The sequence below is a fragment of the Gymnogyps californianus genome, chromosome 3, assembly GCF_018139145.2.
Source record: "Gymnogyps californianus isolate 813 chromosome 3, ASM1813914v2, whole genome shotgun sequence".
In the NCBI taxonomy this organism is placed as follows: domain Eukaryota; kingdom Metazoa; phylum Chordata; class Aves; order Accipitriformes; family Cathartidae; genus Gymnogyps; species Gymnogyps californianus.
The window spans coordinates 125,715,280-125,741,015 of NC_059473.1; the positions used below are offsets into that span (position 1 = coordinate 125,715,280).

The 25,736-nt window shown below is 38.4% G+C and overlaps 1 protein-coding gene across 1 annotated transcript in view; it reads left to right on the top strand.

Annotated features, from left to right (window-relative positions):
• The window catches only part of KIF13B (kinesin family member 13B), a 130,251-nt gene that overhangs the window by 80,999 nt on the left and 23,516 nt on the right, over positions 1-25,736 (top strand). Inside the window, exons 21-35 of the mRNA XM_050893684.1 lie at positions 442-570; positions 2,562-2,732; positions 3,683-3,840; positions 5,165-5,297; positions 6,340-6,486; positions 8,991-9,020; positions 10,811-10,910; positions 11,245-11,371; positions 12,926-12,981; positions 14,298-14,422; positions 15,548-15,724; positions 17,313-17,405; positions 18,359-18,511; positions 19,513-19,590; positions 20,248-20,301. Of these exons, the coding sequence (XP_050749641.1) occupies positions 442-570; positions 2,562-2,732; positions 3,683-3,840; positions 5,165-5,297; positions 6,340-6,486; positions 8,991-9,020; positions 10,811-10,910; positions 11,245-11,371; positions 12,926-12,981; positions 14,298-14,422; positions 15,548-15,724; positions 17,313-17,405; positions 18,359-18,511; positions 19,513-19,590; positions 20,248-20,301 (1,731 nt within the window). The remainder of the gene's footprint in view (positions 1-441; positions 571-2,561; positions 2,733-3,682; positions 3,841-5,164; positions 5,298-6,339; positions 6,487-8,990; positions 9,021-10,810; positions 10,911-11,244; positions 11,372-12,925; positions 12,982-14,297; positions 14,423-15,547; positions 15,725-17,312; positions 17,406-18,358; positions 18,512-19,512; positions 19,591-20,247; positions 20,302-25,736) is intronic.

Genomic DNA, 25,736 nt, shown 5'->3' on the forward strand with positions numbered 1-25,736 from the left:
TGAATACTTAGTAGAACGAGTATGAGCTATAGCTCCACTGGCTTTCACTGACTACAATCAAGAACAGGCTCTTAAATTATATACTGTAAGAACAACTTCAAAGGCAGCTAGAGCATACCAGGCAACATTCTCTGTGCTCTGCATCACATGCACTTTGCAGATTCTCTAGAGACTGGTGTGAAGGTGAGTGAGATTGCAGTATGCTGTTCCCAAAGTCACTCTAGTGGCTGATTTCTTTATGGTTTTACAACAGAGGCTTTTTGATTCTTGCTCCAAAGCGTTCTTCATCTGCTGCGACAAATGCGCAGTGCAAAACAATAGGAAGGAATAAAATGTTGTCTGCTTACAGGCTGGAAACAGCAGTAGTTGTAGTTACCTGAAAAAGGATGAACCTGTCACTCTTTTCTGGCACATAAGTAATTCTTACTCCTTTCTTATCAGGTATCGGGTCGTCTCCACGTTGAAATTGTTCGAGTGAGTGGAGAGATAGACGACAGGTTGGTTGGAGGTGAGGATAGTCCAGACTATTCAAATGAAAATGACACTCAGGAGAGAAAACTTGTCTGCAGGGTGAGTTCCAGATTTTATCCCAACCTCTGAGCAACCTTCTCTCTTTCCATCCCAAGTCTTAAAGAAGTCCCTGGTGCATTGGCTTCTGGATGTTAGATGTCTCTTTGTAACCTCATGCACCATGGTCGCTTCCAGTATGCAGTTACACAGGCAGAGTCCTGTCTTTAAACTCATTGATTGACTATATGAAACTATTGACGTTTCAGGATTTCACAAAAGAAAAAAAAAAAAAAGGCAAATAATTTAGCTGTACCTAGTCATTCAGTTGTATGTACAGAGTTTAATACTTTTGCTGTATTTGTTTCATGGCCTTATGTAATGTCCTGGTGCCTAGCATTTGTCCTGAAGCGCTGCTGCATGGTCTTTTCTCACGGTATTTTGTTTCTGGAGTGGCTGAAATAATACAAGAGAACTAGATGGTTTTTATTCCTTTCAATCTCCATGATTTTTTTTTTTAAGTCTGCATTAAGTCTTACCCCAGACAGTTTATTGTAGTCTTGGAAGACATGGAAGATCTATGCACTAGGATTGGAGCTACAATATCTAATTCAAAAGGAGTCACAGAATCTGATAAACTCCCATTGTTCTGTGAATCATTCTCTCTCAATATTTCTCTCTCTAAATATTCAATATTTTGTGAAATACATACAGGTGTGTTTATTATTGTTAATAATAAAAAGAAAGTTAGCAGGAAGTATTTACTAGCAGTTCTGTGTTGTAGTAAAATGCAGGGTAGACCAAGCTACAGATAAGAAAAGAGGGAGGCAAAAAGCACTGGAGGGAGTGGTCCCCAACTTTGCTGGCTTCTGGGCAATATGAACAATTTGGGAGCAAATGTACTCTCTTTCACTTTTTATCCTGTCCCATAGAGCTCCATGTGCTTGCAAGCAGTATGGGGCAATGTTGCAGGAAACATATTCTCCTGAGGATTTTGAGTGCTGCCTTACTATAGAAGTCTAACTAATTTGATCGTAATTTGACAAATGGAGAAGTTTATTGAATAGTATGGTTAATATGATGGCTTTGTTTAGAACAGAAGGTGTATTCAAAACATTTTGTTTCTATTTGACCTTGATTTTGAAAAAGAGGGGACAGGCTACTTTTGTATTGTTGGGGTTATTTTTGTATTGTTTCTAGCTGTCGTGGTTTAACCCCAGCCAGCAACTCAGCACCACGCAGCTGCTTCCCCCTTCCCCCTCCCAGTGGGGTGAGGAGGAGGAAAGAGGGGGAAAAAAAGTAAAACTCATGGGTTGAGATAAGAACAGTTTAATAACTAAAGTAAAATATAATACTAACAATAGTAATAATGAAATATATAATAATAATAATAGTAATGAAAAGGAATATAACAAAAAGGAGGGGGAGGAAGGGAAAAAAAAAACCCAACCAACCAAACAAAAAAAAACCACCAGTGATGCACAATGCAATTGCTCACCACCCGCTGACCCATGCCCAGTTAGTTCCCGAGCCACGATCCGCGCCGCCCGGCCAACTCCCCCCTGTTTATATACTGGAACGTGGGGCTGTGTTTCCACCCCTGGGGCAGTCGATTCCAGGACACTAGCATCACAGAATAAGGACAAGTAGTATCTTAAAACAAGGATTTTGCAGAATAAAGGAGCCAGTTTTGGTAGAAGTATGAGATTTTTATTGTATTCATTTTCAATTACAATGGTTTTGGTGCATCTCACTGTTAAAAACTAACAAATTGTTTTGGTGTGCTCGTAAAATTCATACCTTTAGCTTTCACTCCCAAGAAATATGTGCCTGGTGACATCTAGTGGCAATGTTCGGCTGATGCACTCAAAATATTGTCTCCAATGTATATCAATGCAGAAATTTGTATTTTGTAAAGTTTTTTATTTTGTTGCTTTTTTTTTTTTTTGTTATCCTCTGCAGTGGAACAGAATAACACTGTTCTAACAGAAGATATTTTTAATTCTATGCCTAATGAATAAGTGCTTCTATTTTGTTTCTCATCTCTTTTCTAGATTAAAATACTTCAGGCTACAGGTTTGCCACAGCACCTCTCCAACTTTGTGTTCTGCAAATACACATTCTGGGATCAACCGGAGCCAGTTGATGTTGCACCTGAGCTGGATCCTTCCTTATCTTCCATCAGCAAGGAGCCACGGTGCATGGTTGTCTTCGATCACTGCAATGTAAATTTTTTTTTCTATTTTATTAATGAAACTGTAGGCAGAAAAAGCAGGTTTATGCTTGCATAACAGTTGCCTCTTTGCTGTCATTATTGTACTTTGTGAGGCTGATACCCTACTTCCATTTTTAATAAGAACTTGAAACATCTTCAGAGTCCATATAAGTTTGATGATACTACACTGTTCACTTGTACAAAAATCACAGGAGGCGAAGAAGTGGATTAGAAAGGAAAGCAATCTGCTCAGCAGAGATACTTATGTTGGAGTTTACCCACAGTAAAAATGCTGCTGAGTGTGAATGGAAGGTGATATTCATCTGAGTACATTTGATGTCCGTATCTGAGCTGATCACTCTATGCTCTGATGTAGTGGAGAGAAATGTCCCAGTCCTGGGACATGATGCCTGTTATCCTAATGTTGAAGTTAGGTCGTGTATCTTAGAACAGCCTATTTCTTCCTGTTGACTTTTGAGCAATTGTCTGAGTGGAGGCATCTTTAATAGAGATATCTAAAGTCAGCTTAGATGAATGCCAGCCAATCACCTGAGTTCTCATCTTATTCTTTCTATCATTTCTCATTACACTGAGCAATTTATTCCACTTACCATTTGTAAAATAGATATAATACCTTCTGATGAGTTTTGATTTTCTGATTCTGAACATTAGAACATATGAATTTTTTTTTTTTTTTTTTTTGAACCATTGGATCAGGACTTGGAACAGCACACAGTCATTTTTCAGCTCTTTATAGACTTTAATCTTCAGCAAATCATGTGTCTTTGCCTTGCCTCCTGATTTTACAAACTGAGGTGACAGTTCTTCCTTTCCTCTATATTGTGTCTTGGGGACCAGGGTGACTTTACTACATGCTTATATGAAAGTCAAGACAGTAAATCTCTAAGTCTAAGTGGTTGTGTAGTCACAGTCATCAACCGATTTGTCGCTTACATACAGGAAGTTTCTGTAAATATTTCCGAAGACTTCATGGAACATCTTTATGATGGTGCTTTGGCAATTGAAGTATATGGGCACAAGCAGAGTGGTGACCGCAAAAATCCAGCCCTGTGGGATTTAGGAATAATTCAAGCCAAAACACGCAGCCTTCGTGACAGGTAAATATGGAAGATAGATCCTTGGTTTAGAATTTTGGAAAATCACTGTCTGGGGTGCCCAATTTTGAAGCAGGTTTGGGATAAGTAGTCAAATTTTGAACTGAAGACAACTGAACATGTGTTTGAGACTGTATCTATTAGACTGTTATAAATAGACTCTGGCTATTGGAAAAACACCATGCGATGTGTCAGTAGACTTTAAAAAAGTGAAAGAGGAGAAATGCCCATCTCTGTTTCAAATTAAAAGTGGTAAAACTTGAAAGACTTTGAAGTCCCTTTTATTTAGGCAAACTCAAGTGCATAAGTAGTGTTTTACAAAAGAGCAAGCTGATTATTTTCATTTATATTGTTACGCTAGTCTGTGCCAGAAAGAGCTATCAAGTCTAAAACAGCAAGATGTTGTTCTGGCTGTATGCTGATATATTTATTCAGGGTCTGACTCCAACTCATTCTTGGCCATGAAATGTCATCACTGTAATGCTTCCATTGGAAGAGCTGTATTGCTAATTACCTCAATAAGAGTGAATATGCAACAGTATGGTAATTTAGACTGAAGGGGGTTGCTTTTTTGCTGACAGCCGTTTGTTGTCCCCAAAGTAAGCATTTTCTTAAATGTAAGTTGTTTTGCCTCTCCAATTAGAAAGCAGCTCTGCACCTTAATTTATTGGCAGTTATTTATCTTTTTACTTCCAGCCTAAGCTTGTGTTGAGCATGTTGAGTATTAAGCTATATATAGGGAAGTTTAAAAGAAAAGTCAGGAAAAAATGGCAAAGAGGAGATGGAAAAAGGATGCTATAAAATAGTGAGTTACTTTTGGTAGCTGAATAGTAAGTACCTCCTTCCTTTTTACTTTTGAAGTACTACAAAAGTGGCCGTTTCTTATTTAAGCTCTTGGAAGAATTGGAGAGAAGGCAGTAGTATGATGAAGTTTGGGAAAGTGCCCTGAATCTTGAAAGCTTGTGAGACAATGTCATATTTCATTCTGTTGTCTTCAGTGTGAATCTGATTGCACTGACAACACTGGGCTTCTGTGGCAGTAATTGAGACCAGAGCTTAAATGTTAGAATATAGTGGAATTGGTTTTTGTATTGGAATCAAGAAAAGGCTTATTTCTGATGTTTGACTAAAATAGTTGTCAGTAAAATTTACAAGCACTGCACAACTAGTAACCGTATATACTCGCAAATGGTGCATCTGTTGACGTGTTCCTTTGCTTCTTCAATCTGCAGTCTGAGCTAATGCTTTGGGTTTGTTTTTTCTTTTTCTTTGGGGGGGGGGGGGTGGGTGGGGTGGAAAAAGAAACAGTATTTGACATGTTTTGCAGGTGGAGTGAAGTAACCCGAAAAGTAGAACTCTGGGTTCAAATTCTAGAGCTGAATGAGAATGGGGAATACTGCCCAGTTGAGGTGACTCCTGCCAAGGATGTATGCACAGGAGGCATCTTCCAGCTCAGGCAGGTAAGGTGGCATGTACAGGATTTCAGCTGTGAAAAGAGCCTGCGGAAAGCTAAGAAGCTTCCACTTTGTATGGTAAAGGGATGGGGTCCAAGGACCTGTCAAGCTTAGACACAAAATATGATATTGTGTAAAACAGACATAAAGTGGAAGAAAGTGGAGTCCCTTTGTGTTTTGTGAAACTGCCAGCGTGCATAAGCTCAGATGTAAAGGTGATCAAAGGCTTACCTGTAATCTTTTTGCTATGTTCTGTTCCCTGTTCTGTGATAGCACCTGGGAGAAAGGACATCAGTCTCGACTGAACTTAACTATTTTTTAAAGAGGTCCAGAGTTCCCCTTTATTTGATCCTTCCAGCCAACCACTCCTCTGTTCTTTGAATTCTACACACATTAAATTGTTAATGCTTAACTCAGTAGTTAACATTTTTAAGTGATAAGCTGTTGCCCAGACAACACTAGGAATTAGTAGAACTTAGATATAGGCTGCACCTCTGAACTCCCCAACTCCTTTGATTTTTTTTTTTTAATTATTATTATTTTATTTTTTTTCCCCTACGGGTTTTACTAAGGAACAGTTACTTTGCTGCACTGATAGCATCAGTGGGTAAGAATTTTCAGTCAAGGAGACCAGAGTCAGGAAAAGTTCACTGAAATTCCAGTAGCTCACCAAATTAGACTATTTTCTCTCCTCTTTTATAGGTGGGGAAAAGATCCTATTTTCCTCCTTCCGAAGTATTAAAAATAAAATCCTAAAAGTGTATGTTTTGAAAACCCTTCAGAAAAGTAAACTGGGGAGTTGCTGAATGCTCAACTTTTTTTTTTTTTTCTGTAAATACATAAATCCTGTAAACATAAATCCTTGCAACAGAAGGGGTATCTCTTGAACACTGGGTCACTGAGAGTGCAGTACTCACCACTTTGTTCTTCACAAAATAAAAACATAATGTTGCTTGCAAATGACTGCCAGTAGAGGTCTCTCTGTCATTAAGCTTTCAGCATTTTATATTCTTTTTTTCCAAGCATTTTGAATTGTTCTTTTGGGCAGGGGCAATCTCGACGAATTCAGGTTGAAGTGAGATCTGTACAGGAATCTGGGACCTTGCCACTGATGGAGGAATCAATATTATCTGTTGGCATTGGCTGTGTTCAAATAAAACACGTCAAGTCACAAAAAGTACCTGAAAATTATCAGGTAAGAGTCTGAATATTTCCTGTCAGCTACGGCTATTTCCGAGACATGTAAAAGCATAAAGTCATGTCCTAAGTTTGTTGCAGTTGGAGGCATCTCCATTCTTTTCAAGTTTTAGTTTGGTTTTGGGGGATATTTTTTGAACCTACTTCTTAAACGTATAAAACGATGTCAAGAAGAATTGTCAGAATTGCTTTGATGGTGGTTTTAGGGATTATTCAGGATAGGTCAAATCTAAACCTCTGTCTTTCAGAAAGTGTTGTGGAAGATCTTCCTCTTAATCAAAATCATTTTCCACGGCAAAAATAATATTTTTAAGACTACCTTCTGTGTCTCTTCCGATTTGTTTTTTTTTTTCCTATCCTTAAAAGCAGCACAGCCTTAACACACCATTCAAAGAAGAAAAGAAAATGCCAAAGTTTCTAAAATTCATTAGGAGTTTGTCCAGTAGATTTTATTTCAGATATTAGATATGGCAGCAGTTTTAACTAAGTATTAAAATTAAAATTAATCGATGGAACATATATTCAAATAGTGTTGAGTTACAAATGTTAGAATTATATGAGCCAGTTGTTGGCCGATAGTATATGTTGGCCAGTTGTTTGACAACCTCAGAAGCACTGCATCTCATCTTAAACCGAAAAGTATATTAATCTGTTTTCAGGGATTGTCTTCTTGCAATGCTCCTGTCAGTTTCTAGTGCAGTTTGACTTTTTCCTCCAACAGCTAAATTAAAATTTAGTCACTCCTCTGAGTTAGCAAGCCAAAATCTGGTGCAACAGAACAAGCAATTCTCCGGACTTCCTTGATTAGCTGCTCTGCTTGAGACAAGGCCAACTAAATGTCAAGTAGTTTGTGGGACATCTCCCAGCTTTCCCTGATGTTTACCCTGTCGACAGAGTATGATTCAATGCATGTCTGCTCCCCTTTTTTGCTTAATCAGTATTGTTTTTCCCTTTGAGGTCTGAAGTAGTTGGGTGGTTTGTTGTCTCCTAACCTTAGCAGTCCCTTGCCCCTTGTGTGTCAGGGGTACAAAAATGGGAATTTTTTCCATCTTTGCAGAAATTTCACTTTTCAGTAGCATCCCAGGCAGATTATTGCTTTTATTCCTCATTATGCTTCTGCTAGTGACTCTGCCTGCAGGCTTTCTAGCTGCCCTTCCGTCACACCACTCCCTGATACCCATGTCCTATAGAGCAAGTAAACTGTTGTTTCTCTCCTACTCCTGAACGGAGCAAGTTTCTTAAGAGACTCTTCTCTCCTGAGACAGAATGATTGATTCTTGCAAATTTTACTTGAAAGCTATTACGCACCGACGACATACACATGCCCCTTTTAGCCTGTTTTGTAAGGGGACAGGTCCCAGGTGAGCATCCTGTCTCTCTCACCCTGTTTCTTCCCCAGTGAACTTCTGATCTGTTGACCAGTTTCAGCCATATCCGACAGAGCTGGCAATCCACAAAATAGTACATTCTTTCAAGAAGAAAGACTTAAGCTCCACTTGAGAGAGACTCGTGAGTTGTGTCTGACGCTGATAACCCACATTGAAAACCATGTTTTATTAGTCCTGTTGCTTACAATAGCCTTCTGACTTGAGCACCTGGATTTTTAGTCCCCTTATTAGCATTTCCCTACCTCAAGTGAATCAGTATCTATGGAATGTGAAAGATTTTCTAAAGACCTTGAACTAAGAAAATGCCTCTTCCATATGGCTTTTTAATTTTAGCTTAGCTAAGTTTTTGCTTTCATTATTAAGATACAAAAGTAGACTCCAGTGGCTTGTTATTACTTAAATAGATAAGCAGTAACTCAGTGAGGATTGGAGTCCTCATTGCTTTTCCATTCACTGTGCAGGAGTGGCAGTTGTGCTTACGCTCATTGCAAGTGGCTCTGCTTGTGATGAATGTCGAGAATCAAAGGTGGTGTCTCCCATCAGAAAATAATGGAAATCAAAATGTCAAAGGTCTACATTGCAACTCCTGGTGTGGCAGACAGAGTTATTCTAACTCCCTAACAATTGGCTTAGACGTTTACAGTTTTTCTCCTCTAAATGCTACTGCAAGCTTACCTCGAATCCTTGATGCCAGACTTTGATTTTTTCAGTGCAAGCTGTAACATTCATGCTTAAGTCTTGCAGGTAAAACAGCACATTTTTCATTGCTGTCCAGGATCAACAGGTTTCAAGTTGTTTCGCTGTAACTCCTGTTTCTTTCTTAGGGCAATTTAAAATTTCCACTTGCTTCCAATTATGAAGACTTCTAATAGCTATATTTCTGTGAAATTTTTCCATTATAGTTGTTGGATTGTTCCAGTTTGTGTTTAGATGAGCTAATAGCAGCAAATTTTTGGGATGTCAATGTGTTTTAATTCTGTGATCATACCACTGCTAAGCTCAGACTTTTATGTAAGACTGCTAATATTGCTTAAAATAGTTACACCTTTTGCATTCAGTGTGTTTCTTGCTATCAAAAAAATTTAATGGCCTGGTTTTGCATGTTTTGGCCTAGGAAGAAGAGGACGAAATGGACAGCTATCAGGTAAAAATTTTGAATTCTCTCTGTTTTCAAACTCAGACATTTTCAGATTAAAACATGTTAGAGGAGGATCAGCATTTTATCTTTGCTGTACTCATTGGATATGCAGAGAGCCTGTCTTCTGAAGAGACTAAAAGCTTAAGAATTGCATAGATTGTTATGCTACAAAGCCGTATGGTGGATTAGAGAGGTGAAAGGGAAAGAACAATGTGCCTTCGTGTGTATTTCCAAAACAAGATCCAATTGCTTTTCGGTTTTGGTGTATATACTGCATAGTATATATATATTTCTAACTATGCAGTATGCTGCATAGTAATCAGCCCTTGGGCAAGCAAGGGGGATTCTGTTCCTGGAGCCCTAAGACAGCAGTGATAAAACTACTGAAATCAGCACGCTGTTTTTTTATATATAATGTCGCAGTAACATGAGTCTTAAAGGGGAACTGATGAGGTACAGTATCTGTGATATATTTTTCATCTTCTTGTGAATAACTTTAACAAAAGCACATCGTCGTTATAGATCTCAACTTTGTATAATGTGAGTGACCAGAGATTTAGGTTTAATGCTCTCTGACAGATTCCGGCATACTTGTAGGGGTCTGCGGGTGAGTAATACAACTGTAGTTTATAGTCTTGCATCCACCCATTTTTCTTGACAAAGTATTTGTTATAGTTTGTGGAATGAATCTGAACTGCTGTTGCCATAAAAGAGGCTTGCCTGAAGACATCCCAGAGCTGACAGCTCATCTTTGTGGCACCCAACATGCTGCGTATAGAGTATCATTCATCATTTCTGAGCATTTCTACACCAGAGGCAAATGAACTGAATGTTCTTAAGGATACTGAGGTGGTTTTTTTGAAGGACATGAGCACTTAAGAAAAAAAATTTAAAAAGCCTAGTTGCAAATGCCATAACTAGGGACAGTGGCATGATGCGGGGCCCAGATGGATTCGTAATATGAGGCTGCTAAACACTGAGTGTGAATGGTGAGTCATGGATAAGGACTGGGGTTTCCAGCTTTGCCACAAGTAGTGGTTAGTGAGTTTTAGACTAGTTTGGGGGCAAAGAAGATGTATAAAGTGAAGTTTGTTCAGCTCGGTAGTACACAATAACAACTAGAGAAAGAGATGCCTCCAGGTGGTAAGCAAAAATACTTCAAATAAGATGTGGAAAGTTAAGGGTTTGGACCTGTGAAGAAAGGCTAAGAGAACTGGGCTTGTTTAGCCTCAAGGAGAAGAAAAGGCTCAGGTGGGATCTTGTCAATATATGTAAATGGGAAGGGATAAAGAAGACAGAGCCAGGCTCTTCTCAGTGGTATCCAGTGAACGGACAAGACGCACTGAGTCTCCACTTCACATAAGAAACTTCTTTTTTTTCTTTTTTTTTTCTTTTTTTTTTTTTTTTTTTTCTTTACCGTGGTGGTGGTCAAACCCTGGAACAGGTTGCCCAGAGAGGTTGTGGAGTTTCCATCCTTGGAGGTATTCAGATCCCAACTGGACGTAGCCCTGAGCAAGCTGCTGTGGTTGACCCTGCTTTGGGCACAGAGCGGGGTTGGACTAGATGATCTCTGGAGGTCTCTTCTCACCTCAGCTATTCTGTGTTTCTGTTTAAGTTGTCCTGTGCAAAAGAAAATAGAGGAGAGCTAAGTGATTCGTTGGAGGTCTGCTCCGTCTTTCTTATCTGCTTCTTGGGTACAGGATGAGCAGAAGGGTTGAGGAAATCTGTAAGCCACAAATAGGAAACCTTGACTTTCCTGGGTCAATATTTAACATCGACTGCTTTCCTCTTTACAGGATAGGGATTTGGAGAGGCTCCGTCGGAAATGGCTGTGTGCCTTAACAAAGCGTCAGGAGTATCTTGATCAGCAATTGCAAAAACTCGTTGGGAAGCCTGGTAAGCAAAATACTATTAAAGGTAACAATAGTGATAGGTTGAGAGAGACGTGCACACACTTTTTTATCTTAATATATTGTAAAATTTAGAAAAGAAGTTAATGGATAGTTGAATCTCTGAACTCAGTAGTAATTTGCTTTCAGTGAAACTGAAGTTAGAGAAGCCTATATAAAATTATCTGTTGTTCTTGTGTACTGTGTGTTTCTTCTTTGTGTGCTGAATTTCTGAGCAGGGTGGGGTTTATTCTATTATGGATGGTATAAGATCGACACACGATAAAGGCACTGAGTAAGAAATGCTCTCTGTTGTCCTGACTGACATCCTGCTTCTCCAGATAAAACAGAAGATGATGCAGATCGGGAGGCACAGCTTTTAGAGATGAGGCTAACGCTCACTGAAGAAAGGAATGCTGTAATGGTTCCTTCTGCTGGCAGTGGGATCCCTGGAGCTCCAGCGGAGTGGTATGAACATACATTACCATATGCAAGAACGAATGTAAAAATGATGCATGGCCTGTTCCTGGCTTGGATTGTTGCCATTTTTTGCTTTCCTTAATCTGGCCTCTGTACGCTGTATGAGCAAAGTTGTTAAAATTAGGCCTCTTGCTTAAATTATTTTATTAGGCTGTGTATCTGAAATCCAGAAATGCTATTTAGTAAACGATACTGTTATTGATCAGAGTGTAATTATGACCTTCTGAAAAAATGGAATCAATATTTATTACTGCTCCACTTACCATTTAAAAAAATTAGCTAATATGTTAATTACCTAGTTCATTCACTTAAAAGGCTGCTTCGTCATAATAAAACTGCATCTACAGGAGCATTTTGTTGCGCTCCTGGTTTGAGCGCAAAGTCTGTTTAGCCAGCAAGCGTTCCATGTAATTTTCTAAACATTAAAAATAGTAAACTACACTAGGCTGGGATTGCCATACTGTAGCAGCTGTGAGTAACAACTGCAGATAAGGAAGCAAGGTTGTTTCACTTCAAACCTCTTGTCTTCAGTTGCTTTCAGTTTTCTGAAATTTTTTCCTGAGCAAACCTCTAACAGTAGTTATTGATGGAATTGAGTGTCACGGAGTTTTAAGCTGAAGTTTGTTAAAGCTAGTACTTCTGAAACGTAAAAATGGCAAATGCTTGTTGGAAACACGTCAACTTTCTCATCAAAGTGCTTGACTAGGTTTGAAAACAGTGGAGCTGCAGTAAACTTACTTGAGGAAGAATCTGTTCTGAACACATTTGCACCAGAAGAAATGTTTGGTATGATTCAAGCACCTTATATATTACATAAGACTCCAGCCTGCTCTTCTTCACCGTAAAGTTCATCAAGTCCAGCTTTGTCATGAGATGGCTACAGCCCTTTTTACAGCTAAGATTGCAACAAGGAGTCTTAAAGTCTTTCGTGCTTCATGTTACATTTTTAGTACCTTATTAATGTTTTGTAGCTTAAAAGCGCTAGGCCACAGAATATTTCATTTTAAAAACAAACAAAACAGCACCTGTGTTACTCCTTCTTCCATGATATGAAAGATGCCTTAAATGGCAGCTTTGACTCTTAAATATATGTGTTTTGTAAGAAAGAGTAATAACTGCGTACTGTGGCAGCATCAATGTTAGTTTAAAAACTTTGGCACTGGATTTTCTGATTCTCGCTCTGCTGTCTTCACTGCCATCCCTAATGCAGAGGGGTTTGCATTTAATAAATGTGTGTGTCAGAGTAAATAAACTTAATTTTGCTCTTAGCATTTTAGAGGGAGAAAACATTTCTGAAAGTAGAGGTCAAAGAATATAATACTTCTAAGAGAGCTGGTATAAAAGAAATACCAATTTAGTTGAGTCTCTCGGAATCTGCAACAGTAAATTAAAATAAAGCTGTTTGCCAAGGTTATCAATGGTCTGGCTTAAAATTGCAGTTGTACTGAATGTAATATACTGTGGGCTTGTATCATAAGGTACGTGTGCTAGGTAAATCTGCGTTAGTTTTAATGCTGTCATTGTTCCTCTCTTACATTTTAGGACTCCTGTGCCTGGTATGGAAACTCACATTCCTGTTATTTTTCTTGACTTGAATGGTAAGTGGTTCTTAAAATGACAGAGTACCTTGAAACAAACTTTGTACAACCAATGACGTTATAGAGTTTAAGCAAGCTAATAAAATGAAGAAATGCCTGGAATGGCAGGTGGATTACTTTGAGAGTGCACATTTTTCACTGAAACATATTGTTTAACGTTTCAAAATACAAAGCATTATATATGGAAGAACCATAGGTTTTAATAATCCGAATGTTTTGCAGATATGTAATAAGTAAAATAGGTGTACTCATTTTACTATTTCTAAGGGAGTGAACAGCAAAAGCCAGTGTAAAGAAAAAATTATTGTTGGGAATGTTCTTTCTGAGGTCTCACAAGGATATAGCACTGATGCTATATCCTATAATTTCTTTACTGATGACTTAGAAGAAAATGTGAAATCACTGGTAATAACATCTGCATATCACAAAAACATGGCATGATAAGCTCAAGTTAGTTATACAGAGTGTGATCATATGTGTTTCTTTAAACAATGTATGTTTCAATACATCCAAATACAAGATCCAATTTGAACAATGTATTTGTAAGATACTTCTACCAAAGATGGGAAATTGTAGCCAAGAAAACAGCAACCCCAAAGTAGTCCAGGGAGCCAACAGTGCCTAATCAGTTGAACAAATCCTTGTTAATATGTTTAAAAGAGGGTTAACACTTGGATTAGAAGCATCAGGTGAGAGTGGGGAGGTGGCATTCTGCCTGTTGTGGGGAGGTCTTTGCTGCAATGCTGTTTACATTCATGGTTTGTTCACCTCAAAAAGCGCATTGATATATTAAAAGGCTTCAGAGAGGAGCTAGTTAATAATTCATTCATGGTGAGGGACTTGAGCCAGAACAGGTTGAGCTTCTTCTCAAAAACCAGATTAAGGGTTTGTTTAATCATATCTAAAAGTACTGTATTTTTACTTGTTCAACCAGCAGCTTATCTTTATTAAAAGAAAAACCACAACACCAAACTAATGCCAAGTGAGCAATGTACTTAATATGATTGAGCAGTAGTGCTGAAAATACACCTGTGGGTAAGGAGGGGATGTTTACAACTGGGGGAGATTCCTGCACGACAGAGGACTTTATAAAACACACTTGAGTCTGTGTCCCCAAATCTTTGCGCGCACTTTCTGTATAGAAATGAGATTTTTTTGAAGTGGAACAATGCGGGGAGTTTTTCTTTTGTAAGTAGAGTGTACGTAGCCAAGCTGGGGAGTTAGTGATGAAAAGTGAATTCATGACTTGCTGGATGTTTTTTAAAAAGATAATTGCTTTGTGTCTCTTCGCCTTCTGCATTGACTTCTGTTTCTAGCTGATGACTTCAGTTCCCAAGATAACCTTGATGACCCAGAAGCAGGTGGGTGGGATGCTACTCTTGTTGCAGAAGAGGAGGAGGAATTCTTTGAACTGCAGATTGTGAAGCATCATGATAGTGAGGTAAGCAGAGATGCAGACCAGTATATTTAGTCTAGGAGTCTTTTAATTGTTCTCTTTATATATTCAGATGTGAAAATAATGCATCAACAATGGCATACAAAGGATACAACACTTGTTTCTTATATGGCTGACTTTGTGTTTTCAAGGAATATTTGCTAGGATTATAACCATGATTGAAAAATAATAAAACTCAAGGATCTTATTTCATCTAAACGCAAGCATTACAAAAGCTTGAGATTCTGAGTTCGTGTTTAAAAAAACAAAACAAAACCCCTGAGCAAATTAGAGTACAGAAGCCCCTAGCTGAAAAAACCAAACAATCTTAACTGTTGCTATGATTAACATATTACCTCAGCATTGTTACATTCGTTATACTCCATTGTGCCACATAGCTCATAGTTTTACAACTTTACAATTGTTGGTTTATAATTTTTGCTATTAGGTTTAGAATCTCGGATTTATTTTTTTACCTTAAGATTTTGCTTCTTACTCTGAAACGTACTTCTTTTTATATTTTTAGAGGAGCTTTATTCCTGCTGGTTTTGGTAGACTTTTTGTTCTGTTTTGTTTTTAAAGCCTGGAAGGATGGCTACCAGGCCATTTTTCTTATGGCTTGAAGATAAACCATTTAAATCTTATAATATATATTTTGACATTCAAGAAGAGAAATTCCAGCTTTTGCTGTATTGCTAGAAATGTTTCAGCAAAGTTATTTCTCAAATACGGACGGGAGAGTTTATGTGGTGTAATGGAAGATTTTCACTGCAGTCTCTGTTGCTCTCTGGTTTATCTTAATAAATTAGGCCAAATGGTCCTGTAGTTCTGCATATTTTATAATTTATTTGCAATGATCCTGGGTATTCAAAGATCTTTTTTTCAAGAGGAAGTGTTCCAGAGTTTGAGCAAGTTGGCATTTTTAATCCCAACGTCTTCATTTGGAAAAGTAATCTTGATTTTTAAATGGCCTCTTCTAAAGTGCAGGGATTTTTCTTCATAGGGAGTGAAATGGAGAAGCTGACTCTCAAAATTTATGTATTATGTATTTTTGTTAATTATGCTTAATTAATTACAGTTAATTATACACCTAATTATGCTTATTAGAGGATACATTTTTTTCCTTTGCAGGTGAAAGCAGAAGCCTCATGGGATTCCACAGTCCACGACTGTATCCAGCTCAGTAAAGGAACAGCAGCAGATGAAAGAGTTTACCTTATTGTGAGAGCCACTGTCCAGCTCAGCCATCCTGCAGAAATGCAATTAGTGTTACGCAAGCGCATTTGTGTTAACGTGTATGGCAGACAGGTATATCTTTTATAATCCTTCACACTTTCACTCTGCCCCATGTTTATCACTGCTTGAAGAGGGGAAGGCTGTGATTTGTGCAATATGCTGCTGCTATGACTCTTATTTTCTTGTATCTACTTTCATCTCTGCCTGAATGGAAGCACCGTATCAATGGCATGCATCGAGACTTTAAGCTGCCGAGTAGTTTTCATAGTATCTTTTATATTGTGGATGATAATGCAGCTTCTTTTTTAAAGGCTCAATGGCATCTAAGTGTGAGAGATTTGGTATTATTTGTGTTAAGTACTAAGTACTTTATCCCCAATCACTGGAAAAAGTAGAAGGAGTTAACTTCTCATGAGCTTGGAGTGCATGTTTTGCAAAAACTGCGCATCAGAAGAAACTTGTGTGTTTCCCTACTCCTGTAGTATGTTCACACATTACTGCTAACCATTCCTATTTATGCATCCAGATATTTAGAGACAAACTAGCAATAGTTGGAGCAGAGGTCCCCTTGTATAATTTGTCAAAGTTAATCACTCGTGGTCTTTTATGTTTTCCAATTGGCTTGTGCTCTTATGATAATGTGTAGGTGAGAGCAGGATGTTTGATAAATGGAAAGCAGAAGGTTGTCACTCCATTTGCAGCATCATGTCCTGAAAAATATTTAATTCTTGAGAAAGATGGTGAGGAAGAGTTTGTTCAGCATTGTCTCAGAATCCAGCTTCCCCTAGCAGTGATAATGACAAAGCAGAAAGCCTGAATTGTTATTCTGTTTGCACATCTGTAGTTAAAATCTGAAGCAAGAGCAGAAGAAGTGTGGTCACACCCAGAAGCCCTGTAGGCAACTCTAAACTGCTTTTAGTGCTAGGAATAGAAGAACTACAATTCTTGGTGCTTCGATCAGGCAAAAGCTTTTTCTCAGAAAGGGAACAGTGAATTTTTTGTCATATAGAAAGGAAGAGTGTATTCAATAGATAAATTGAGCGTGCCAGTAATTACAATTGTGTTAAGTCTTCATCAATTCTGTTTTCTACGGATTTAGTCGATGATGTTTTTTACTTTTATTCAACACGGAATCTTTGGCTTTCTTGCTAGGTTTCTAAAAATCCTCATCAATAACCTTTCCCGGGTGTTCGTCTCAGCAGCATCTTTGAATGACTCATCTCTGCATTAATTCAACAGTCCAGTTCTTAACCCTGCAAGGCGCCAAGTCAGCATAAACAATGACCATGCCCCCTTAAATCATTCTTCATAACGATCTCTTTGGTCAAGAATTTAATGCCTGTACTTGTCAATATTCAAGACAAGTCACCTAGGGCTCTACAAAAAAACCCACCCACTTCTGGAACTAGCAAATGCTTTGTGTGCTGGTTAAGCGGTCACCTTGCAATGAAGGAAGTTAATCCTTTCTGTGTATCTAAAATACAGACAAGCAAATGATTTGTCTCCAAGTTAAAATCTTTGACTCTTACATATTTACTGGCTAGTCTCTTGGGTTTGCACTCCTTTCTTTGTAAACTATATTTACTTCAGTTGAAATATGTTAAACCATGTTTTCCTTAAAGCAAGAAGTATTTTCCTTTTTTTTTTTGCCTCCCCACAGGGTTTTGCACAGAGTTTCCTCCGAAGAATGTCTCACCGAAGTTCCATTCCTGGCTGTGGTGTCACTTTTGAGATAGTCTCAAATATTCCAGAGGTGAATAAGAAATCAGAGTATCTGAAATTGGCTGAGTGTCTCTAACTTTCTGATTTTTTCCTTATTTTGAGCATGCTAGCTCTTGCTGCTTCAAGCATAAACTATGGTTCTTATAAAAGATTAAGCATATTCCTTTACACACTGTGCGTGACTTAGCAGCAACCTATGTCTTATCAGTGTCACTATGTATTTTGTTGAGTGAGCATCTATTTGCTCAGGTCCTTGAAAAAACATTTTAGAGAGAAAAAGGGGAGTAAAGATGGGTAGGTGAAGTGCCTAATATAGGGAGCATGAGAATATGTAAAAAATAACAAATTGGCATTTTCTAAGTAATGTCTTTATGCAACTCTTGATTCCTGAGCATGTTCCTAGTTAGATGCTAATCCTTTTCTTCCAAACAGATGCTCTATCAGAGCACTTGTAAAAACATTAACACATGAAGAGCCAAAAGTCTGATTGCTGCCTGATTCTGTCTTTTATGTTCTGCCGTATTTAGCACTCTGCGTTGAAATGTTTCTTAAAGCAATGTTCTATTTTTTTTCTTGCAAGTCACTTGAAATTTTGTTTTCCTCACAGGATAGATAACGCCTCGAATGTGTTTGAGCACTTTTTAATTACAAAATATCTGAATGCAGCCCTTTTGCTAATCAATGGCAATGTCTCACTGTGGACTCTCAAAAACAAAAACCAAAAGAACAATAACCGTGTATAGCTTGAGATGTCTGTGACAGTGGTAGGAGCACCCATGCAGTTGGCATGGCACGAGTTCCTTCAATGTAACAAGGCTTATATTTGGAAAACTCCAACAAGACGTCTGAATCTGCCCCTGAGCTTAAGGGAAAATAATATTGAATCTGTCCTGCATGTTTTAAAAATATGGGTTTTTTTCAGGACTGATGTGGGAGATTTTTATTTTATTTTTAAAAGGATGTCATTTCTTTTCGTCTTCCTAGGATGCTCAAGGAGCTGAAGAGCGGGAGGCACTAGCCAGAATGGCAGCAAATGTTGAAGACGCAGCTTCAGCTGACTCTGAAGCCTATATTGAGAAGTACTTGCGGAGTGTGCTGGCTGTGGAGAACATTCTCACCTTGGATCGTCTGCGCCAGGTCTGGTTTTAAGGCTGTAGCAGACAGCGGAGAATATGCTTATTGAGAACAGTGTATGGCAATGCAAATGTTCTCGTAAGTGCATACAATGGCTAACAAACCAAAACCACCACTTCAGCGCATACCTCAGCCTTACAAAGTGTGCGTGTGGCAAACATCCAAAGAAGCAAATGTAGCTCTCTTTACAGAGATGTTCTCACTCAACTATCTGCAATATGGATGGATGGGACTGGAAGCTTTATATTAAATGCGCTATTATGGGATCCTTGGTTTGTTTTTAAGACCGTGCATTGCTAATTATGGTTCAGAAAAAGTAGTTGTGTGGTATTAGCTTTTGCTTTCTAAAGCTTGGGCTTTAGTAATAGTTTCCAAAGTTGATAGTAGAATTCTTGTCATTTTGCCCATATTCTACCTTGAAGTAACCAAACCCGTTCTGTCAATAAATAAGACATTGATTGGGTTAATCTTGAGTACTGTAACTTGATCTGTTTACCAGGACAAATACAGGAGAGAGAAACATTTATTGAAAATTGTTCCTCTGGATATAAATTATGCAAGCACAAAAGAAAGTTATGCAAAACAATCTAGAGTATGTGCCTGTCCACTATAAATTAATGGTGAAGTGTGATGCACTCTAAGTATTGAAAGCAAGTTCCCTGTCATATATAATTAGTTTAAAGGATTAAAATAGGAGCTCAGCTAGGAAAGGGAGTCTTAGTCTTCACATCTGTAACAGTCATCTCCTAGAACCAGAACTAGCTGTAAAATCCTACGTGTGCCAATCAGCAATATACTAGATGTTGAAGTTTATCCACTCTTACACTTCTAGCCATGTTATGTGCAAGTTTTAGATTACAGTAGACTTTACAGACAGGAGCCTGTGCAATAAGGCTGTTTAGAAACATTTTTCTTGTATAGACAAAACTATCCTGGGATGATTGGAGCTTGCATTCTTGCAAAACAGGCATATTTTCTTTGTTTTGCTTCTCTCTGATTGGCAGGAAGTTGCTGTAAAAGAGCAGCTAATGGGAAAAGGAAAACTCTACCGCAGGAGCCTGAGCTCTCCCAACGTGAATCGCGTGAGTATTCCATGCTGGCATCTGCAGCATATTGAGGGCAGCAAGTCCAGTCTTTCAATTACAGGTCCCTATGATGCCAGAGTCATGGAGTATAGCAATAAATTTCCTTCTGTTTGACCCTTCTGTTTTGCCCGTGCTATTTGTGAGCATGTAAATCGCAAAGTGGAGACAAAATCTGCACATATTCATGCTTTCATCATACAGGCTAGTATGCTTGAAAGCACCCCCATAAATCCAGACTATCTAAAAAGCAACATAAAAAGAACTTCTGCATTTTTTTTTTTCTGAACACAGGAGGTTTTTCCATTTAGCTATCAAGTGGAAGATTTTTTTTCTTTTTCTTTAGAAGATTTGAAAGCAAGTTACAAGTATTTACTGAACTTAAACTTTGTAACAGTGTTGTGCATAAGAAAGACGAGACTTCTGTTGTCCAAAATTTGGAAAGAAATCCTTTGATAGAGCTGGTAATCAAACTTGTCAAATTCTGGCTCCTTCCAGGTCAATAATTGGGATTTCACCTTTCATCGCTTGGATTTCAGTTCTGCTTTAATCGCAAAACTATTTCTTTTCACCCTTCCTTGTGTTTGTCAGGAGGCATATTTATCAGTTGTTTAAGTTTTTGTTAAGAAATAATTCTGCTTGTCTTAACTATTTCAGCTTTCTGGAAGCCGCCAAGATTTAGCACCGCCTTATAACCTGAGCAGTAACCGGGTGAGTATCTGAAGGTCTCCTGGGAAATCTTCTGTAGAAAAAAGGTAGCTACGGTGACTACACTATACCAGTTACAGGGGCGTAAGTGGGAAACATCTGTAAAAGATGGGACACACCCATGTACTCCTTGTATCCCAGGGACTGTTCCTAGGACATAACTAGCTTTGGATGTGCTGTACTAGACCTCTCTGGGAAAGTTCCCAGGCCTTCGTCAGTCAAATAGCACTGCTGCCAGCCTGAGTTGAGCAGATGAGATTAAACGTAGCCATCCATCACACAGGGAGCATTTATCAGGGGAAATTTTCTCATTGTCAAGCTTCAGAGCTCTTCCAAAGCTTTCACCTGGGTGGATGCACACCTGGGTAAGGGACAAATTTGGGTTCATATGTAAGTTCAGGTCCACCTCTAGGACAGAACAGAGGCCTATGAAGAGAGTCTCTGACCTTCAGAAGGAAACCAGCAGTCTTAAGTTTGTGGTGGATGATAATTCAGCCCTTTACATTCCTTAAAAACAACAGGATAGATCACAAGTATTTTTTTAAAAAGTGAAAGATTAAATTTAAACTTATTTTCCAAATCCTAGATAAACTGAAGGGTCTTCTCCTGATAGATATTCTGCCCAGCAAGCGTGTAGTCATTTTAAAAGGGAGAATCTAGTGGTGACAAGGCATTTTAATGCATAATGCAGTTGCACAGAATAATAGAATTTTGATGTAGTGCTCTAGCATTGGTTGCTGTATCTGCTACATCTGATCCATGTAGAGAATGCTAAAATATGTGCAGGTGATAAAGTGCTTATAGCAACTTCTATGTGGAGAGAACTGTGGGATGTTTGAATATTGTAGGTTTTTAAAGCAAAAATTAAAGACCAGAGTTCTTAATGATTTCTGTTTTTCTCCTTCCTTCCCCTCAATGATTTCTCTCCTTGCATGTTTCAGAGTCCAAAGGTCCCAGCAGAGGTAATGCATTAGGTCCACCTAATGAGTGGGATAATAATTTTATCTCACTATAAAGTTTATTTTGCTCTCTTACATGCTTTTACTTCCTGCTTTGAAGATGCTGCTGGTGGTGTCTCATTTGCATAGTACACAGCAAATGAGTTTTTCCATTGAAAAGCCTGTCATTAATGCGGTGAAACTGGTACAAATGAGAGAAGTTTCTCCTTCTTGGGTGCATCTTATGGTTTGTTATAGAGCTATAGCTATTTAATGCCATTTCTCACAGTTCTTTGGACAGGGTGAGGTTATTTCAGAAATGGCCCTATCTCAGCTAAAAAAAAAAAAGATAGATGTGAAAGCAAGCAAATATATGCCAGTCATGTGTACATTAGCCTGGAGATGAGATAAACGTTGAGAGTTTCTTCCAAAGCTTTCTCAGGCTTTATGGCTTCAGATAGTTCAGTGTTAACAACTCTTGATTTCTATGAAAGAATGATTTTCAATTAGTACTGGGCCAATGGAAAACATGTTTATCCTTAGTATCATGTTAACGCTCTCGAAGGAATGACTGTTTGTCCCCTTAGTTGGACCAAGCTTTGGTTAACCAGAGTTAGTTGGTAGTGGTTTGCATGGGGTTTTGCAGCTCTTCGCCGTGGTTGATGTAGCCGCTGACAAACCCGCTGTACTACTGTAACATGGAGCTGAGATTGTGTAGCTTACCTCCTTGCTTGCAGCGTGCTTCATTTCAAGGCACTTGTTACTCAGGACATGGGAGGTGCCAACTCCCCTGTTAGAAATTTCTGGTTTCAAACGGATCTCTGGTTCAGTTTCCACAGGGAGATGAATGAAAGCTTTTGTAATCACAATGAAATGTTAAAACAAATTCTTAAATGTTCCTATAGCACACAGACATCATAAAGCACACTGGTGATATCAGTCTTATCTATTTTAGCATAAAGGATCTGAGAATGGCTTGATATGTGGAGTTTCAGCTAAGTTAGATGTCTTTGTCACTTGCAGAGAAATTTAGTGAAAAAGAAGTCTTCTCCAGCGGTCATAAATTGTTATTTTACCAGGAATTTGGTTTTGTTTACAAGTGACTATAATAAGCTAATCTCAAAGAAGTGGTTTATTATATCAGAAGAAACATCAGTGACAGCATAGTAATGACATTCTGAATTGGGTGCAGAACTAATCTGTCAAGCCTGCGTACTTTAATATCAGTGGAAGCCCTGTACACATTTCAGAATATTCCTCTCCTTAACTTTTATTCCATTACGTCATTTTTCTCTCTAATTTTAACATTATTATTCCTTGCATTCCTGCTGTGTTTACCATGGATTTTTAGCTTTGTGGAAAGGGCTCTTGAGTCGCGTTCTTCTATGTAAAGCACCATCCATACTGGTAAAGTTATGAATGTGGACAGTGCTTCATTCTTCAGCACTATGAATAGCCAGGACTCATTCCCCTGTAAACAAGAATATTAAACAAGCTAGAATAAGAAGTAAAGGTGGTGTTGGTGCAACTAAAACAGGCAGATCAGAAGTTTCCAGAATTAGGGCCTGCATTCATCTTGCAGCCATAGTTGAATCTTTGTTACTACAAACGTGGATGGGTGGTCACACCCCCGTGAAGAGCTAGACAAGCCCTTCTCCAGGACTGGAGCAGAGGTGTGGGTTTGGCACATTTTGAAAAAACATTAAAGAATATCTCTGTGTACTGACACCACAGAGAGCTTCCAAAGAGCAGGATGACTCTCACACTGAGATATGCATTCATGTGAAATATTTAAGTCACCATTGGGATTTTTTTAGTAGTAACTCATAAGATTAAGCTACCTAACTGGCTGAGAAGGCAAGGAGATGCCTTCTAAATTTACTTCAGAAGACAGTCTTACGGATGTTTCGTATTAGGTTAACAGGACTGCGTTTGGTCTCACCTCTAAGTTATATCTGCTTGCTTAAATGAGAAAAAGCCGATTTTTACTCCTGTTATCACTACAGATATGGTTATGGGAGAATGAGATGAACTTTATTTCATCTTGCACATCAGGTGATGCAGGACTGTAGAGTCTCTTAGTGGTGATGTAAGATACGGAGCTGGATTTTTACGTTCCAGGGTGCTTGCATTGGAATTTTAAAAATTCAGTTGACTTAAACTGGATGAATCAGATGCACAAAGAATGGAAGGCACCTCTGACTTGTTTTACAGGTCGTCTTCAGACTATAATCACATACTGATGAAAAATTTCATGAGTTGTTCTTAAAATACCTTTGCACAATAGCCATTCTATCGTTGACAGTCATCCTTCCTTTCCCAAAGGTCCGGTAGTTTGTAGCTCAAAAGCCTCGTATCCAAAAGCCAAGTAAGACCAGATTGTGCCACTTAACCTTCAGGTTTTACTGGGAACCAGAGTTTTTTCACCAAATTGGTACCATGTAGATCAACTTGAATAATCTTGCTGTTCATGAGAACAAGTGCCTTTTGTCCCAGCTGTATGCTTATATTTAAGTGCTACATGGTCACCTTTTCCTAAGCCTTTTTCTGAACTGCTAAAATAATAAAACACAAGAACTATTCATTTCTCTTACCCAGTGGCAGCATTTTAATGGTCTGTCAACTTCAAGAAAAGAACTGTTGTCAGGTAAAGCCTACATATGACTTAGGTAGTGATCACCCATATTTGCTCTAAAGATTTTGTGCATGTCGGTGCTGACCTGAAATAAATTCCCTGGTGTTTTTCATGGAGGATGTGTGAAAGAAGGGAAGGCAGAGGAGAAGGTATTATAGAAATAAAACACTTTATAAACAGCTCTGTATCAAAATACATCAAGGGACATGCATTCTTCCGGTGGCTATTTTTGATTTGTTAAATTAAGTCACTTGACCTCTGTTTGGTCACTTGGCAGAGACCAAATATATTCATGAAATGATGGCTCCTCTGGGCAAATGATTTACAAGCTTACTTCCTTTCTCTCACCACCCTTCTTGATAGAGGAAAGATTCACAGCACTTAAATAATACCAGTTGCTTAAAGTTTAAGTGTTTCAGTTAGTGAATGCACAAAGCAATCATGTGAGAGTGCTGTATAACATGCATATGTGAAACTTGGGAACTTCATCAAGTTAACATAGTTAATAATTCTTACATTTTTTTCTTTGTGAGACTGAGATGGGTTATCTTTCAATCCAGCTTAGTAAAATCAATCATTCATGAACTACCTTTTGCCTCTGCAGATTCTTTGCACAACAGTTGACCCTTTCAGTTGTCTCCAGTATTTTCTTTTGCAAATGTTTCTCCACCTGTTGCCCTGATTTACCTACTTTTTAATGGTTTGCTGTCATCTCAGAGTTGAGGCTCACATTACCCCTAACAAATCTGACCTTCAGTCTAAAATTATGATCTTTCTGCTCTCTCCAAAGCAAGTGTTATTTAAAAACACAACGCACCTGAAGTATATGGCCAGACAGATCCTTTTCTCAAGTGCACATTCCTGTGTCCAGGACCTTTATTTTATCTAACCTGGCAAAATATTTAAAATTATGTAGAAAATGTAGTCATCCATAGCATCAAGGCTGAAGCAAAATTTCCTAAAGATCCTAAGAAAAAAGGCTTTTCCTAAGGAAAAAGTCACTAAACATTGCCATTCTTTCTGTACAAGATGAATATCCTGAAAGTGTTTTGCTCTGTTTCTTACCTACTCTGATATTTTCATCATTCTCCAAACAGGTCTAGAAAGTCCAGATACTTGCCTGAAATTATTCTTGTTGGAACAGTCAATGAAGGGCACTTCTGACTCAACAAATCATGATTCAGAAAATGATTCAGTTGCTCCTTACGTGCATTGAGTCGGTTTCCCATAGTAGCTTTCTGTTTCTTATGTCTCTGTGGTCTCCAGAAGCACTTAGACTTGGCCTATAGATAGAAAATTATTAAGACATGTCACCTTTATCCGTTTGTCTTTAAGTGGATCATCGTCCTAAGATCCAAAATTAACACTAAGCAAGCTTTATGTCCTCCAAAAAAGAAACCTTCAGATGCTTTGCACTCTTCCATAGTTCTTAACCTAATGCCAACATCTACCAGGCTGATGGGAGACCAGACCAGAAGGCAACGAAACCAAACAGTATTTCAAGATTGTCTGAGTCTTGTGACGACTTCCCACCAAATAGTCTTCTATTTTTATTTTTTTTTTAAACTCCTTCAGAACCCTGAGCTGGTGCAAACAAAAAATACTGAATTACACTGAGATATTTTCCCCATCTGGATAGAGTATGAACTCTTTTCTTATGTTTTGGCTCTTCTCCTGCAAACTAACCCGTCAGTGGGAGCCAGAGAAGGAGACTTCAGGAAACATTTCACATCCTGAAGGGGAAGACAGTTTGAGCATAGTCTGAAGTCGTTAGCTGTTTCCATGCTGGCTTTCAATGTCTGCTGCAGCACGTGAAATGATCAAAATGGCAGGATAAGAAAGCAGTCTCTGAAGCAGTATTTTGA